The sequence below is a fragment of the Equus caballus genome, chromosome 4 (genome assembly GCF_041296265.1).
Source record: "Equus caballus isolate H_3958 breed thoroughbred chromosome 4, TB-T2T, whole genome shotgun sequence".
NCBI classification, from domain to species: Eukaryota; Metazoa; Chordata; class Mammalia; order Perissodactyla; family Equidae; genus Equus; species Equus caballus.
The window spans coordinates 54,731,604-54,748,067 of NC_091687.1; the positions used below are offsets into that span (position 1 = coordinate 54,731,604).

The following is a 16,464-nucleotide window of genomic DNA, read 5'->3' on the forward strand; positions in this document are numbered from 1 at the left end:
ATTCCATTTGTTTTAAATGCCCCTGCTTAATTATCTTTTACTTTTGTTATTAATCTCTGATATTATCGGCTTAATGGAAAGTTTATTTTTTAAAAAAGAAAAGGCAATGTGTTCATTTAACTTATTTTTAGGAAATACATATTTTTAATTAAAACTTAAAATAGCTCTAATAATCACAGACAAAAGTGGAGCTGAGGAATATAGCACCACCTTTTGTTAGGTGCGTGGTAAAATGTAACTTTGAACTTATACTAACAGTTACAGGATGTAACATAAATGTTTAACGTCTCTTTGTTTTTATCACTTTTAACTAGCTCCCAAAGAAGTACAAAATGGCTGTTGTGTGCACAAGAAAAACATATTAGAATAATTATTATTTTAAATATAATAAATGAATCATCCTATCTGAGGTGAAGAAATAGTAGACTACAAGTTTTTTGGAGACAGGGACCGTAACTACTCTTTTCGTGCTGTATTCCATTACCTAGCACTGTTATCTGGGGCTTGATAGGTTCTTAATAAATATTACCTGACATGAAAAACAGTATCAGTTGCAATTATGTTCACAAAAATTCCATTCAACTGCATGGTGGTGATAATCTGTGCAAAGCATCTCAGAAAAGGGAGTTCTAGAGAAACATCTAGAGTTAGATAGGAAGGTCACAGAGCCAGGACTGGAACACATATACTAGACTTCCATTGGGCTCAATACAGCTTCCATGACCACATTTGCCAGGTATTCAAAAGTTTAAATTTTTTAAAAAACAGGGCCATGTCTGTTCTTTGGAGTTCTAATTAAAATTGCTTCTAGAAGTGGAAACTTTATTTGGATACTAAATAATTTTCCTGATTATTTCCTCACTTAAACACTTTCAAACTAACAACCAAAATGTTCTGGTGGAAACAAGGTTGACTAGTAAATATTACAATGTGGCCTGTGTGACCAAAGTTCCCCTGAAAGGCTTCCTCATCCTACTTCAAAGATGATTTTTTGTTTTTTCAGAAGTCTACAATTTGTAGCTGTGCTTAAGTGTGTGTGTGTACATGATTCTTTTAAAAATCTCCTCTCTAGTCACTTAAACTTGACGGTTGCTTCTCTTCTGGCATATAATTTTTCTAATCAAGTGTATGAAAAATACTTAAAATTAGTGAATGCATTCCATAATTGGGCCAATAAAAACAGAGAGCTCATTGGAAGGGGACTATGACACCTGAATAAAAAAAAAAAGTGTTCTGGCCCTGGGTACTCTGTACTAGTCGTGGCACAGTGGGCAAGTCATTTGAGCCTTTGTAGATTTCAATTAATGCATCTGTAAAATACTTTCAAAAATTCAAGTTGGTGGTTAAGTGGTTGAAAAACACCGTTTCTCAGTTTGGCCTGTGTTTTTGTGTTGAAGCTAGAGGAAGTTATCCCTTTTCAGGTATAACAGACTGTGAGCTAACAGTTTTGTTAGAAGCAGAGAAATCAAAATGTACCATCTAACACTGAGAAAATAGAGACCTGGCTTTATTTCAGAAGTGGAGGACCGTTTGGCAAATCATCCTGTTGTGAGGTGATGAACTTACACAAAACTCCTCTCTCAAAGTATTTACTGTAGAATGAGAAGTCTGTTTATGATGCCAAATTTAGTTGCTTATATTATTGGATATTAAGTTATGTGCCAAAAGTTACTTATATATACCATAGTCTCTGATCACCATAATACATAATAAGTGATAAATAAATAATAAAACCAGAAATTATTAACAAAAAGCTTTAATATAAAATAAATAGTTACTTAGAAGAATTAAGCCGTTAAAAACTATTGGGTCAGAGGCAATTAAAACTGCAATTATGAGTCAAGGGGAAAAACCCTCCTGAAATGCAGCTAAGCTGTACACCCAGGCAACTATATAGTTTTAAATAATTTCACTTTTAAACTGTAAAAAAAAAATAAAATAAAACAGAATACTTTAGGAATTTTTAAAAGCTAATATTTAACCATAACATAATATTAAGGGGAATTGGATGAGATTTAAAAAAAAGCCAAACGATTTAAAGGCAGTGAAGGATGGAGTTCATATATTCAAGAGCTGGTTCTTAAAAATAATAACTTAAGGGGCCAGCTTGGTGGTGTAGTGGTTAAGTCTGCACCCTCTGCTTCTGTGGCCTGGGGTTCGCAGGTTCAGATCCCGGGTGTTGATCTAGCACTGCTTGTGAAGCCACCCTGTGGCAGCATCCCACATAAAATAGAGGAAGATTGGGATGGATGTTAGCTCAGTGACAATCTTCCTCAAGCAAAAAGAGGAAGATTGGCAACAGATGTTAGCTCAGGGCCAGTCTTCCTCACACACACACACACACACACACACACACAATAATAATAATTTAGAAATCTCTGGAAATATAACTAAGAAAAAATGTAAAGCACAGTTATTTAAAAAAATGAGTAAAGAAGTTAAATGAAAAACAAATTTTAATAAAAATAGAAATCATAAGCTGATTCTCTGTGAAACTTAATAGCAGCAAAAAATTCACTGGCTGACTACTTCTAATTTTGGAGTAGAAAACTGCAATATCTAAAATGGGAGAAATTGAAAGAAAACTTATTTAAGAATTATTATTCAAAAATTTTTTTACCAGTAAGCTTTAAAAAATTTTAAGACATAAATTCCTGTTTGTGTGAATAGAAATTGATAGAAAGTATTCCAGTTAAAAATTTGAAAGTCACGTAATCCTGAATCCAAAACCTAATGGAAAATATCACCAAAAATATATCTATAGAGCAATCTCTTTTATGAATATATAGGCAAAAAGTCTAAATAAAATATAGCAAATTAAATTTAGCAATATCTTAAAAGAATAATTCACCTCAACCAGAGATGGCTTGGTGTCAGGAATTCATTAATAAATAATTATAGAAACACATCAAAAGAAAAAATATCACACTAGAGATGGATAAAAAGCATGAAAAAAGTCAACACCTATTGCTGAGAGAAAATATTAATAAATTAGAAATAAAATAACCGTCATTATGTAAGAAAATGTTTCTTAATCAGACAATATCATAGAGTGAGCTACCAGAGGCATTCTTTCTGAAATCGAAGTATTCTTATATTTGATAACATATAAAGGTTATTGGTGATAGTCACTTTTTTAAAATATCACATAGTTTTTCCAATGTATTAATGAAAACATATTTATCTCCGTTATTTCCAGAAACTACCTTGAGCTAACAATAAAGATTTAAAAGTATAAACCCTGAGGAGAGAGAGAATAGGAGAGGAGATCATCATGGAGAAGGGATGCCAACAAATATTTGGAAGATGGGAAGAGGTATAGGAGTGGTGACTGACTTAGAACCGTGGAGGAAACTCAACCTCAGTGTCTGCAGGGAGAGTGTTGGGAAGCAGGGGACTTTGTTCTCCCACACTCTAAAGGATCCAGGAATTACAGGTGGGGATGATGCTAAGGGCTGAATATAATGGTTGGTTGAAAGTCTATTTAAATAGCAGTTAGGTCACAAGATCATACTTCTCCCTTCCTTGCCCTACCACCCCACCCGGTTAGGAGTCTGCCCTTCTTCTTGCCCAGCAGAGTTTGGGAAGTTGATTATTTAAAGAAATTAATCCATAGAATTTTGAGACTTTGGGACACCAGGGATATGGGAAGCTGGGGGTGAAAGATGGGATTGATAAATAGTGTATTAAGTGAAAGTCTATATACAGAATGTGAGAATTGTCAACCTACTTCCCACCTGCTGGCCAGAACCCCTGATCTTTCAGAAGAACTTTGAACTTTAAAGAAAGAAATAAAACCTCTCAAATGGGGAAAAAAACAAAAAACCTCAAAAGAAATACATTCAGTGCAGGGAACAGAAGAAAATTTAAAACAATTTAACAATAGTCTCAGAGAGATGAGAAATACATTACATCAATTTAAACAAGAAGAGTATACTATTTTTGTTCTACCGTAGATCCTTTTTCTCTGCCGTAGCCTCAATCAGTCTTCTCTCATTCTTTCTTTCTTTGACTCGGTTCATTTTGACTCTTTCCATTTCTTAGCCCTACACAGTCTATGCCACCAGTAATCCTAGATTCCAGTCCTGTGGCTTCTTCAGCTGGGAGGACTGAGACTGAGAGATTCCATCTCCTGATTCCTCCTGGATTGCCCATGGACATGTCCCAAGGTTAGACCAAGCCTATGATAGTCTTGATGTAGATGGATCTGCTGCTAACTCTAGTCCAATGCCGAAGGCTATAGGTCTGTTTTTCATTGCCTTAGCCTCCTATATTCTACTGGAAACTGGGAGAGGAAAAGGGTGAGAATGAGACATTTTTAATTTCAAAAATGTAGGAAGAACACTGTAAAAGAGATTAGTCAGGAAAGTAGACTTATTCTCAGATAAGAGCTGGGGATAACTGCTAAGCTACTGTATGTCTTTCTAAGAATGCTTAGAATGTTACTCTTATAGAAGGAAGTAAAAAGGGAAGGGCTGGACTGCGAGCCATACTGTGTATAGGATAATTCCAAATCATCACGTTCCCTATCTGTCAGCAGAAGTGATGAGTGGGGAAGGGGTTGCAGCAGGTAGGGGAGGGAGTCTTATGTTTGGGAGGCTAGTCCATATGTAAGGGGCAAGTGTCAGTAAGTCATGAGTTAGTATAATTCAAAAAGTTTTTCAGCCACACAGGCATTTTGTGCTTTGCAATTTTTTCAGTTATTTTACTGTTCATGATGTCATACAAATGATATAAATTATGTAATTATAAAAATATGTAGTTCAAGACAACAACTTTGAGTTTTTTCTTAGGAAAAACAGGAACTCACCTTGCCTCGTCAGAATGCCTGTGTTCTAACTTTTACTCAAGTGTTTGCTGGCTACAGGACCTTGGACAAATATTTAAATCTCTCGTGCTTCAGTTTCTCCATCTGAAAAGTGGGAATAGTAATAGTGCGTGTTGTGTCAGGATTCAATAACTGTTACTATTATTATTATAAACGTTTTGGTCTAGCTGCATTTTAACTTCCCTGTGAAATGTTGCCTAACTCTGACTATTCATTTGTTATATTTTAACCTCTCTTTTTACTTCTCGTGTTTTCACATCCAAACATTGACTCAAATGCAGCCCGTGTATATAAGTACAGATCAGAAAACACGGCACTGTGCAGTGAATTCTGTGAACAGAGGCTTGTTATTGTCCTCTGTAATGGACATAATGATATCTTCATTTTAACATAGGCACTTTTCACTACGAATATATGTAAAATCGTTTTCTTTTATATTTTAAGGAATAATACTGGTAGAAATTTGATTGCAATTCTAGCCATTGGGAGAGATTCAATTGTTATTGCTAGTTTAATCTCATGTTAAATAATTCTAAAAAGTCACTCTCCAGGTTGAGGTGAACATAGATGTAAATGGTTGGGCTGATGTTGAGTGAAATCTGAAATTTTATCGTGTTATTATGTTTCACAAGCCGGCAAACTATTGCCACTATTTGTTCCTCATCTATTTTCTTTTGAGGAAGCCAACTGAACATTAAGTTCTTGGTGGATGTATTTCTTTAAAAAGTAGTGGTGCCATACCATGTACTGTCATTACTTAAAAACTGTGACATTCTGACAGTGTGTCAGAAAAAGTGGTGGCTGTATGAAATTTACATGCCTAAGTTTGTAACTAAAACTAATTTTGTCAGGGAATATTTTATAATTACCAAATTAAAGAACTGTATAATTAAAGTAAAATGAGCTCTGCATGTGCCTAGAAACATAATCTCCTAATGGTTTTTTGAGTTTTTTTCCCAATGACATTATTTTGTAATGTATGTAATTTATTTTAGAAGTAGTGACAGAGTAAGATTGTTTTCCAGGGATTTGCAATCACTTGGATAAGTCCATGAACAACTTACTATGTTGAATTATTTTCACATTCAATTTAGTGACTTTTAAAAGAGGAACAGCAAATCAACCATGTTCCAATGCCCCCCCCACCGCTTCTCATACTTCTGTATTTTATTTATAGCAGAGGAAACCTTTCTTCATTTCTTCCTGTCAGCTGTGCAGAGGCTGTTCTACTGAAATTGGGTAGAAGCATATCCAAAATACTTTTTAGCACTTTGAGTTAGTCTTTGTTAAATAAATTGATTAAGATGATTATTTTTCTAGCTAAGTTGATATGGAGCTTAAAAGCAGCTTATTTAAACACTCCTATATAAAACTTGAAAAAACTCCCTCAGTCAGGGGAATTTATTTTTACAGATTAACTTTGTAGAGGTGTAATGAATATTATTTCTATTTTGGATTCTAATGTTATACTAATATGAATTCTTAGTTCCCTGATCTAGAGTTTTCTTCACAGGGATACTGCTCACTTTTTAACTGGTCTGATCATCTTGTAACAGAGTAAGACTTGAGAAGTGTGTATGTTCTATAATGGATTTCATTATCATCGGGCAGAAAGCTTAGTAGCCATATTGGAAATGTTTCATTATTCTATGTATTTGAAGGAGCCTGTTTAGGGAATAATTGGGCATGTGCAATTACATTCAAGAAATATGGTACATATTTATGAAACCATTTCTTTCTGAAACTTGAAGGAGATGAAAAAATACCATCTATGTTTGTGTAGAAATTATATAGTTATAAGTGATGGACAAATCACTTAATCTCTCTGGACCTCAGTTTTCTCATCTATAAAATAAAGATATTACTACCCTCTCTGTTGAACTCCCAGAGTTTTCCAAATGATCATGATATAATCAAGATGAAAATGCTTTGAAAAGTGTAAACATTGTGGAAGTATGAGATTATTATTTTTCATTATTGCTTGTTATCTAGAACTACAATAGAGTTAAGTGCCTTTATTTTATTCGGCTAACCAGAAAGGAAAATAGAAAATTATTGTATTTAAGGTAGTTCAGATTTAAGAAATTAGAAGTAGAATGTGCACAGGTCTGCTATGAGCCAGGTAAGCTATATGTAATCAACTGGATATGCACTAGCAACTTACTATGTTGACAAGTCAAAGCAGGTGGTAGAGAGCCATTCCTGTTCAAAGAAAGATCTAAACAGAGTAAAAGGAATGACGATGATGTTGCAATGATAATGACAACAATTACAAAGATATAAGCTCCACCTGGGCAAGGGTTTTGTCTATTTTTCCCTATTGTGTTCTAAGCCAAGAATTAGGCTCATGTACATCGTAGGTACTTAATAAATATTTGATAATATTACTGAATGAATAGCACTCAGTATTAGTGCTATTAGTGTTAGTAATAGATACATTCAGAATTTGCACCTGTTTCCATGTAGCTCATCAAGAATGTATTTATTTTTCTGCTTCTCTCAAGATGATTGTGGTTTTTGTCATTTATTCGATTAATGTGGTGTCTTTCATTAATTGATTTTCAGATGATAAATTAATCTTGCATTACTGGGATAAATCCCACTTGGTCAAGGTGTGTAATACTTTTTATATATTGATGGATTGTGTTTGAGGAATATTGGTCTGTAATTTTTTTTTCTTGTAATGTGTTTATCAGGTTTTGGTATCAGCATAATTCTGGTCTCATATAATGCATTGGGAAGGAGTCGGTTGTCTTCAATTTTCTGGAAGACTGTGCATAGAGTTGGCATTAGTGTGTTGCTAAGTATTTTTTAGAATTCAACAGTGAACTCCACCTGGGACTGGAGCTTTCTTTGAGGGGAAATTTTTAATTACAAGCACAAATTCTTTAATAGATATAGTATTATTCACACTACCTAGTTCTTCTTGAATTTGGTAGTTTGTATTTTTCAAGGAATTGTCCATTTTGTCTATATTTTCAAATGTATAGGTGTAAAGTTGTTGGTCATATTCTTTTATTACCCTTTCAATATCTGTAGAATCTGTAGTGATGTCACAAATTCCAATCCTGATGTTGGTAATTATTGTCTTTTCATTTTTTTTAATGATCAGTCTGACTAGAAGTTTACCAATATTATAGCCTTCTTAAATAATCAGCTTTTGGTTTCATTGATTTTCTCTATTATCTTTCTGTTTTCTATTTCATTGATTTCCACTCTGACCTTCATTATTGCCTTTCTTCAACTTGCTTTCAGTTTAATTTGCTTCTGTTTTTCTTTTTTCTTAACATGGAAGCTGAGGTAATTCATTTGAGGCCTTCCTTCTTTTCTAATGTATGTATTTATTGCTATAAAATTTCCCTTAATACTGCTTTAGCTACATCACACAGATTTTCATATGTTGTGTTTTCATTTTCATTTTGTTTAGAAAACTTTCTTTTAAAGTGTACAACACAATGTATATACATGTACATTGTGAAAGGACTCCTCACATCAAGTAATTAACACATCCATCGCCTCATGTATTTACCTTCTATTTTTGGTGAGAATATTTGTTTTACTCTCTTAGCAAGTTTCAATTATACAATATAGTGTTATTAACTATAGTTCAACTGTAGTCACCATGTCATACATTAGATTCTCAGACTTTATTCATCTTATAATGATATCTTACAACAGAAAGTTTGTACCCTTTTATCAACCTCTGCCTATTTTTCCCACCCCAGCAGCCCATGGTATCACTTTTCTACTCTCTGTTTCTATGAGTTCAACTTGTTCTTTTCAGTTTCCACATATAAGTGATACCATGCAGTATGTATGTATATATGTGTATATATGTATATATAATTTTTTGATCCATTCACACGTTGATAGACACTTTGTTTCTGTACCTTGGCCATCATGAAAGGAATGCTGCAGTGAACATGGGAGTACAGATATCTCTTTGAGATAATGATTTTGTTTCCATTGGATATATACCCAGAAGTGAGATTGTTGGATCATATGGTAGTTCTATTTTTAACTTCTTGAGGAAGCTCTATACTGTTTTCCATAGTGACTCTACCAGTTTACATTCCCACCAACAGTGTACAAGGGGTCCTTTTTCTCCACATCCTCATCAGCATTTCTCTCTTATCTTTTTGATCATTACCATTCTAAAAGGTATGAGGTGATATCTCACTGTGGTTTTGATTTGCATTTCCCTAATGATTAGTAATGTGGAACATCTTTTCATGTCCCTGTTGGCCATTTGGATGTCTTCCTTGGAAAAACTGCTGCTCAGATTCTTTGCCAAATTTTAAATTGGGTTTTTTGCTAATCAGTTGTATGAGTTTCTTGTATATTATGAAATGAAAGTCTTTACCTTTAGTCATATTCTTTGCTCTGAAATCTACTTTTGTCTCAAGATTTCTTTTGATTAGTGTTAAGATGATATATCTTTTCCAGTCCTTTCACTTTTGATCTATTTGTGTCATTATATTTGTAATGAGTATCTTGAAGGCAGCATATAGTTGAATCTTGCTTTTGGTATTCAACCTGGCAATCTCTGCCTTTAATTGGAGTATTTGACTATTTACATTTAGTGTGATTATTGATATGGTTAGTTTAATTCTATCACCTTGCTATTTATTTCTTACTTTTCCTATCTCTTCTTTATTTCCTTTTTTCCTTTTGTACCTTCTTTTTGATTAATTGATTTTTAAAAATGATTTCATTTTATCTCTTTTTGTTAGCTTGTCATCTACAACTCTTTGTTGTATTGTTTTAGCTAATACTTTATGGTTTATAGTGTGCATCTTTAATTTATCATTGTCTATCTTCAAGTACTATTGTACTGCTTCACTTCATGTACAGGATGAGAACTTTATCAAAAGTATACTTGCATTTTCCCCTTTCTGACCACTGTGCTATTGTCATAGGTTTTATTTTTACATTAGGTATAAATCCTATGCTACATTGTTGTGAATTTTGCTTAAACATTAGATTATTTTTTAAAGAGATTTAAATAATATGAAAAGTTTCTACTTTTCCAGGTAGTTACTAGTTCTGGTGCTTTTCATTCCTTTGTGTAGGTCCATCGGAATTTTTCCATCTGATATCATTTTCCTTCCATGTAAAGGACTTTCCTTAACATTTCTTGAAGTACAAATCTGCTGGAGGTGAATTTTTCCAGCTTTTGTATGTCTGAAGGAGTCTTTATTTCACTTTCATTATTGAAATATATTTTGGCTGGGTATAGAATTCCATGTTGACTTTTTTTCAATCAATCCTTTAAAGGTGTTGCTCCACTGTCTTCTTGATTACAATGTTTCTGACATGAAGTATGCTGTCATTCTTATCTTTGTTCCTGTGTACTTAAAGTGTACTTACTTCCCTGCAACCTCTCACCCTCTGGCTGCTTTTAAGACTTTTTTCTACCTTATTACTATTTTGGAGCAATTTGATTATAATATTCCTTTGAGTAGTTTTATTCATGTTTCTTCTGCTTGGCGTTTATCGAGCTTGTTGGATTTGTGAGTGTATATTTTCCATCAGATTTGGAAATTTGGGGGCCATTATTTCTTTGAATATCAGCCACTCATTGTGGACTTCAAATACATGTATTTTAGCCACTTGAAATGGTCGCACATCTTGATGATGCTCTGTTCTTCTCTTTCTTTTCTTTTAAATTGCCTTTTCTCTGTGTGTTTCATTTTGGTAGTTTCTGTTGCTGTGTCAGCAAGGCCACTAATTTTTTTTTCTGAAATGTCTAATCAGCTGTTAGTTCCATCCAATCTGTTGTTCATCTAATACATTGTAGTTTCCATTTCTAGAACTTTCATTTGGTTCTTTTTAATATCTGTCATGTCACTACTTAACTTTTTGAACATATGCGATACAGTTTCATGACTGTTTTTTTTTTTAAGTATGCTTTTTTTTGCTTAGGAAGACTGGCCCTGAGCTAACATCTGTTGCCAATCTTCCTCTTTTTGATTTTTCTGTCTCCAAAGCCCCAGTACATAGTTGTATATCCTAGTTGTAGGTCATTCTAGTTCTTCTATGCAGGATGTCACCACAGCACGGTTTGATGAGCAGTGCGTAGATCTGTGCCCAGTATCTGAACTAGAGAATCCCAGGCTCCTGAAGTGGAGTGGACGAACTTAACCACTCAGCCTTGGGGCCAGCCCTCATAACTGTTTTAATGTGGGGTTTTTTTTTTTTTTTTTTCCTGTTCATTCTAGAGTCTCTATCAGTTTTGGTTCTGTTTTGATTGATTTTTTTTCTTAGTTGGGGGTCATATTTTCCTGCTTCTTTGTATGCTTGGGAGTTTTTATTATATGTCAAACATTGTATATTTTACCTCCTTGAATGCTGAATGTTTTTTGTATTCCTATAAACATTATTGAGCTTTATTCAAGGACACAGTTAAGTTATTGAAAACAGTTTTATCCTTTTGGTTCCAGGTAGGTATAACTGGAGTAGTGCTGTCTAGGGCTTATTATTTCTCACTTCTGTGAGAAGTCCCTTTAGTTTACTGTATCCAGTGTCCCATGATTCATGAGATTTTCCTCTCTGGTTGGTGAAAATAAGCACTATTTCTAGCCCTTTGTGACAATTGGGCACTATTACCTCTAATCCTTTATGGCGGTTTCTGTACACACATGCTGATGAGTACTCTACTGACTATTTGAGGGAATCTCTTCTGTAGAGCTCTGGGATTCTCTCTATTGCTTGGTGCTGTATTCTTCTCTCTAGTACTCCCTCCTGTGAACACTTTGGTGACCCTAGACTTTCAGCTTTGTCTCCTCAACTTTGGGATACTGAGTTCTTTCTGAGTTCCTACCCACTGTACTATCAGCAGAAATCGTTCAAAGCAATAAGCTGAAGCCATCTTTGCACTCACTTTGTATATTTCACATCTCTCAGGGATCACTACACTTTGTTGCCTGATGTCCAGTGTTTTAAAACCATTGTTCAAATACTTTGTCCGTTTTTTTTATTGTTCCAGGTGAGAGAGTAAATCTGATCTATTATTTTATCTTGACAGGAAATGGAAGTTTCTGATTCATAGTAATTTTTATATCATAACAATAATGTCTTAAATTCCTGTTTTCCTCCTTTCTACTAAGAAGGCTAGTTTCTTAACTTCTGTGTGCCTCAATTTCATCATTTATAAAATTAGAATTATAGTTGTACATACTTTCAAGTTTGTTGAGAGAGTTAAATGAGATAACACTGTAAAACATTTAATAAGCACATAGAAAGCTCCCAGTGTATTACTTATTTTATTGTTATCATTATTTTTATGTTACAAATCACACAAAACTGTCTCTCACTTTTAAATGTATGTCCACTTAATTTGATTCATTTTTCTATTTCTGTTAAATAAGTTTAATATTTATGTTATATGCAAGTAAAGGGTCAAGTGGATCTACTGAATGGGAGACAAGAATCATACATCTTGAAAGACAGGTGGTAACTGTTAGTATGGTCAGTTGGATAATGTTTCCTGGGAGAGAAATTTTGTCAAGGACACTTAATATGGTCCTCAAAATATTCTTCTGAGAATGAAAGTTCCTATCCAGACAAAAAATTGCAGATACAATTCACTAAGTCATTTCTTTGTGATTTGGATCATCTCTTTACCCTTCTTACATAACATCTCCTCCCGTAAGGGAAGATCACGTTTAATCCCATCTTTCTCAATAAAAGCTGGGCTGTTTAACCAAAACAAACTCAGCAGCATGGCATTTTAACATGTCTCTATGATATCTGACTCATCAGTTTTTTAATGCCTAGGTCACTAAAGTTATCCACTGGGAAACATTTTAGCATTCCCTAAGGTGAAATATAGAAGCTATTTAATAGTAAATACTTCATGTCTTATGAACTTTCAACAAGGGAGGTAATTAGTAACTTAATATTTAAAACCTCCAAGGGAATTTATGGTACGTAAATTCTTAATGCACAGTTTTAATACATCAGGCATAATTTAATGAGATAATATTAGGCACATTTCAAATCATCATAGCATTCAGATTATCTACAGAGAATGTTGCCTATGTGTATGGTGTGTGCAACTCACCTACATCTATTTGCAGAATATTGACACTGAAGAGAAGGAGCTATTCTTTATATTAATATTAAAACTAAAACTCAAATTTTTATTTTTAAATAGAATGTGATTTAAATATAGTCTTTTAAAAAGCAAAATATAAAGCATAAGAAATCAATTTCTACCTTGGTCCTAGCTAGAAGACTCTTTTGTCTTCTCCACTTTATTTAGATTTAGTAAAAGAAAAACCATTTTAGCACAGATTTTTATCTATACTAATCTGCATTTCCTCAAGAAAAGTTATTTCCATTTTAGTAAATTTACTTTTATATATGTATTTATTTCCAACAAAAAGAATCATTGTATTCTTTTATGAAAAAGTAGGAACAGATGATATTTATCACTTAAGTAACAGTCTAATATAACCTAGACACAGTTCGGGGAATCCTTTATTTTTTGAGTAACTCACTTCTATTAGATTCTGATCAAATTATATCTGCTTTTACTAGATTTTCTTCTGTAGTGGGCAATTCAATAGGAAGATCCCTTGGTAGGGTCTTAATGAGTGATTATTTGTTGAGGAGAATGGTATATTTGATGGAAAATATTCGATTTCTTACAGAGTTCTCACATTTATATAATGTCCAATATCAGAGCATTTCAGATTATAAGTGAAAGCTACAAATGCCTTTTTAAAATTATTGTTTTCCTGTTGCAAGTCCATGACTAGTGTCTTGAACCCAGTAGATGCAAATATCTAATCGGATCATAGTAGGGACGTCATTTATTGGTTAGCTACTATGTGGCAGGAGCTAGGTTAGGCACTTTATATTTATTATCTCATTGACTCCTTCCAACAAGCCTATGAGGTACTATTATCCTCATCTGACAGAGAAAGAAATGGAGGCTGGGAGGTTAAGGATATTGGCCAAGTAACAAAGAGAATTCTAATAAAGTTGTCTGATTTCAAGCCAGATAATGATAGTGACAATTTCAGGATATCTGTGTTCACATATGACCTCTAGAAATAGTTCAGGTAGTATTGGTACTAAAATAGCAAATCAAATTAATCTATCATTCTCTTGGTCTTAAAGCATTTTTCTTTGCATCCAAAATTATCATTGTGAAGTTTTCAGGGAAGATAGAATCTGCATATTTTGAGCCTTTGTTTTGGCAGAAAAAAATAGGAGTTAAAAATGTGCAATTTGTTCAAAGTGCAAATATGCTGTGGCATTTTGGCATTGTTCCAAGGGCACAGATTTAACTTGGAATTTTGGTGGCTGTTACTGGGAATGTACTGTTTATCAAATTCAGTGTTAACTACACAGTTGAAGATTTTCTAGCAAAACTCTTTCTCTTTTTAACTTAAAAAAAATTCTTTCACCAACTTCTGAGGGTTGATAAGTAAAATTCATAAGGAGGTATGGTCTTTGATCAGCAAAGTCTTCTATTAAATGGTAATCAGTGAAGTCATTCTACTGAGAGTTTGTATAACCGGAATTTGGATGATCTGGCGTCTCTGCTAAAACCTCATGGCCTTACATCTAAATGGAAATAAGAAAGGGTGGAGTTTATAGCTTTTCACTGCCTTAGTGAGTGAAATAACCAGCCAGCAAACACCTCAGATGGTTGTAGGTGCTCCTGAGAAGTTTGACAGGCAATACTTTAATCAGAGGCATTGGTAATTCTGTGACCTGAAAGGGTTATTGTTTTCAAAGGCCAGAATTTCCTTTCTTCTAGATAATGTATATCTATGTATAAAATATCTTAAAATTGAGCATGATGAACAATAGAATATATTTTAACCTATTACTAAAAGTTTTTCCTAGCTTACCTCTTCATCGCTTTTAGAAATTTCTCCTTCCTCTGTGCTTCCAGAGTTGTTAATTCATACAGATCATGTTAAGCATCATTCTCTCTCATGTGCTATAACTAATACTGATTAAGAGGTTAGTGACAATAGGAATCATGGTTCTCCTAGCAGGCTACACAGTGGCATTCAAGAAATTGTTAATTTAATAAATTCTTATTTAATAAAAGTACATGTTTGGTGATCCTAAAACTGCTCTAAAAAATAGTCTTAATTTTTAAAAAGTACATGATTGTCTTCCAGTAGGGTAGTTTATTCTCTTTATTAGTCAACAGAAGATGAACAAAATGACAATTTTTTGAGTACTAGTGGACTGAAGAAGAAATTCCCTGTTAGCTTGTTTTGCTCCCCAGAATATATGTAGAAAGAGGTGAATTCGATTTTTATACATGGATGAGGAATAATTCAAATTCATTTTATCTCTAGGCTAAGGCCCTAAAGAATCAGTTTATCATCCTTGTTTGATTGGGTGACTGATTCTTTCCAGGTTGGTCCAGGCTGTTCCTCCATTCAACATTTTTCTTTTATTTTACCTATATTTTTGGGATTTTACTCCCCCTGCTGGCCCCTGGCATGCATTAGAGTTGACTCTTTTCCAAGGCCTCTATAGTTAAATTTTTCCTGTCTGTTTCTCTTCAAGCCTCATGTATAGTAATACTTATGTTCCCAACACAGGAGCAACCATAAGTTCAAAATTAGATATTTTAAGTTTTTAGGCACCATTTTTCTTGAAATTTTCCTAGAGAGAATAGAGTACACCAATGCTCGTTTAGAAAATATGTATAAGACAGTCTGAATTTCTGAATGCTAAATATAATTGGTTTAACTAAAAACCATTTGCTAAAGAAAAGTTATTTTTTTGTTCATAATGAAGAAAGTTTCTTTTTCCCTTTTAAGATGGCAGTAATTGTGCTACAAAAAAGAAAACTGTTTGCATTTTAAAAGAATTCATAAAACCTTTGAAATTGATAGCTTGATGTTACAAATAAATGGAACTAGATGATTTCAAAATACATTTACTTTGGCAATGATTTGAAACAAATATCACCCATTGTCATTAAATCTTTATGACTCTTTCTTTATAAGAGAATTTAGGTAATTTAAATCTCGAAAATTATCACATGCTATTTTAGCCACTTTAGATTTGCTTTTGTTGGATGTCCCAACCTCCATTATACAACTTTCTTTTTTTCCTTTTATTTGTGTTGGACTAAAAGATGAATATGAATATTTCCTGAGAGCTATTTGTTTTAGGTTGAAGAGTTGCAGTTTTCACATTGTTCTTTTGTTGTCATTAAAAGGGAAAAAAAATCATCTGACCAGGAAATAGAATTTTCAGTAAATATACTCTCAGAATCCTCTTCCTATCTGGAAATCTGTAGAATGTGGCTGCTTTTCAATCGCTAATGGTCAATAGGATAGCAAGGCAATTTTATCTTGTATATTTATAATAGACATTGGTATGTTTGATTAATGACTCTCATCATTAATATTCACTGAAATCTCAAAGCAAGAGAAGCTGAAAGTTTCCCATTATTTGCTTGGGAGCCAGAAGATGACAGTTCAGATCATTTTTCTTGGTGCGAGGAGAGGGGAATAGCTATCTGCCACTTTTCTTTGTTTTCTATATCTAAAAAGTTCTCCCTAGTTTTCCCTAATTCATGGGCGTGGGCTTCATACGAGGATCTGCTGGCACAAAGACAACATGATCCCCGTCAGTCCATTTCTTTA

At 33.6% G+C, this 16,464-nt stretch overlaps 1 protein-coding gene across 27 annotated transcripts in view; it reads left to right on the forward strand.

Annotated features, from left to right (window-relative positions):
• The window catches only part of HDAC9 (histone deacetylase 9), a 546,893-nt gene that overhangs the window by 230,162 nt on the left and 300,267 nt on the right, over positions 1 to 16,464 (forward strand). For 2 of the 27 annotated variants that reach the window (XM_070264605.1, XM_070264620.1), the window contains exon 1: positions 4,146 to 4,169. The exons of 24 other annotated variants lie outside the window; for them this stretch is intronic. In XM_070264605.1, coding sequence (XP_070120706.1) covers positions 4,154 to 4,169 — 16 coding nt within the window. In that variant the 5' untranslated portion in view covers positions 4,146 to 4,153. Of the gene's footprint in view, positions 1 to 4,145; positions 4,170 to 16,464 lie in introns of those variants that run through there. One more of the 27 variants, XM_070264617.1, reaches the window with a different exon arrangement.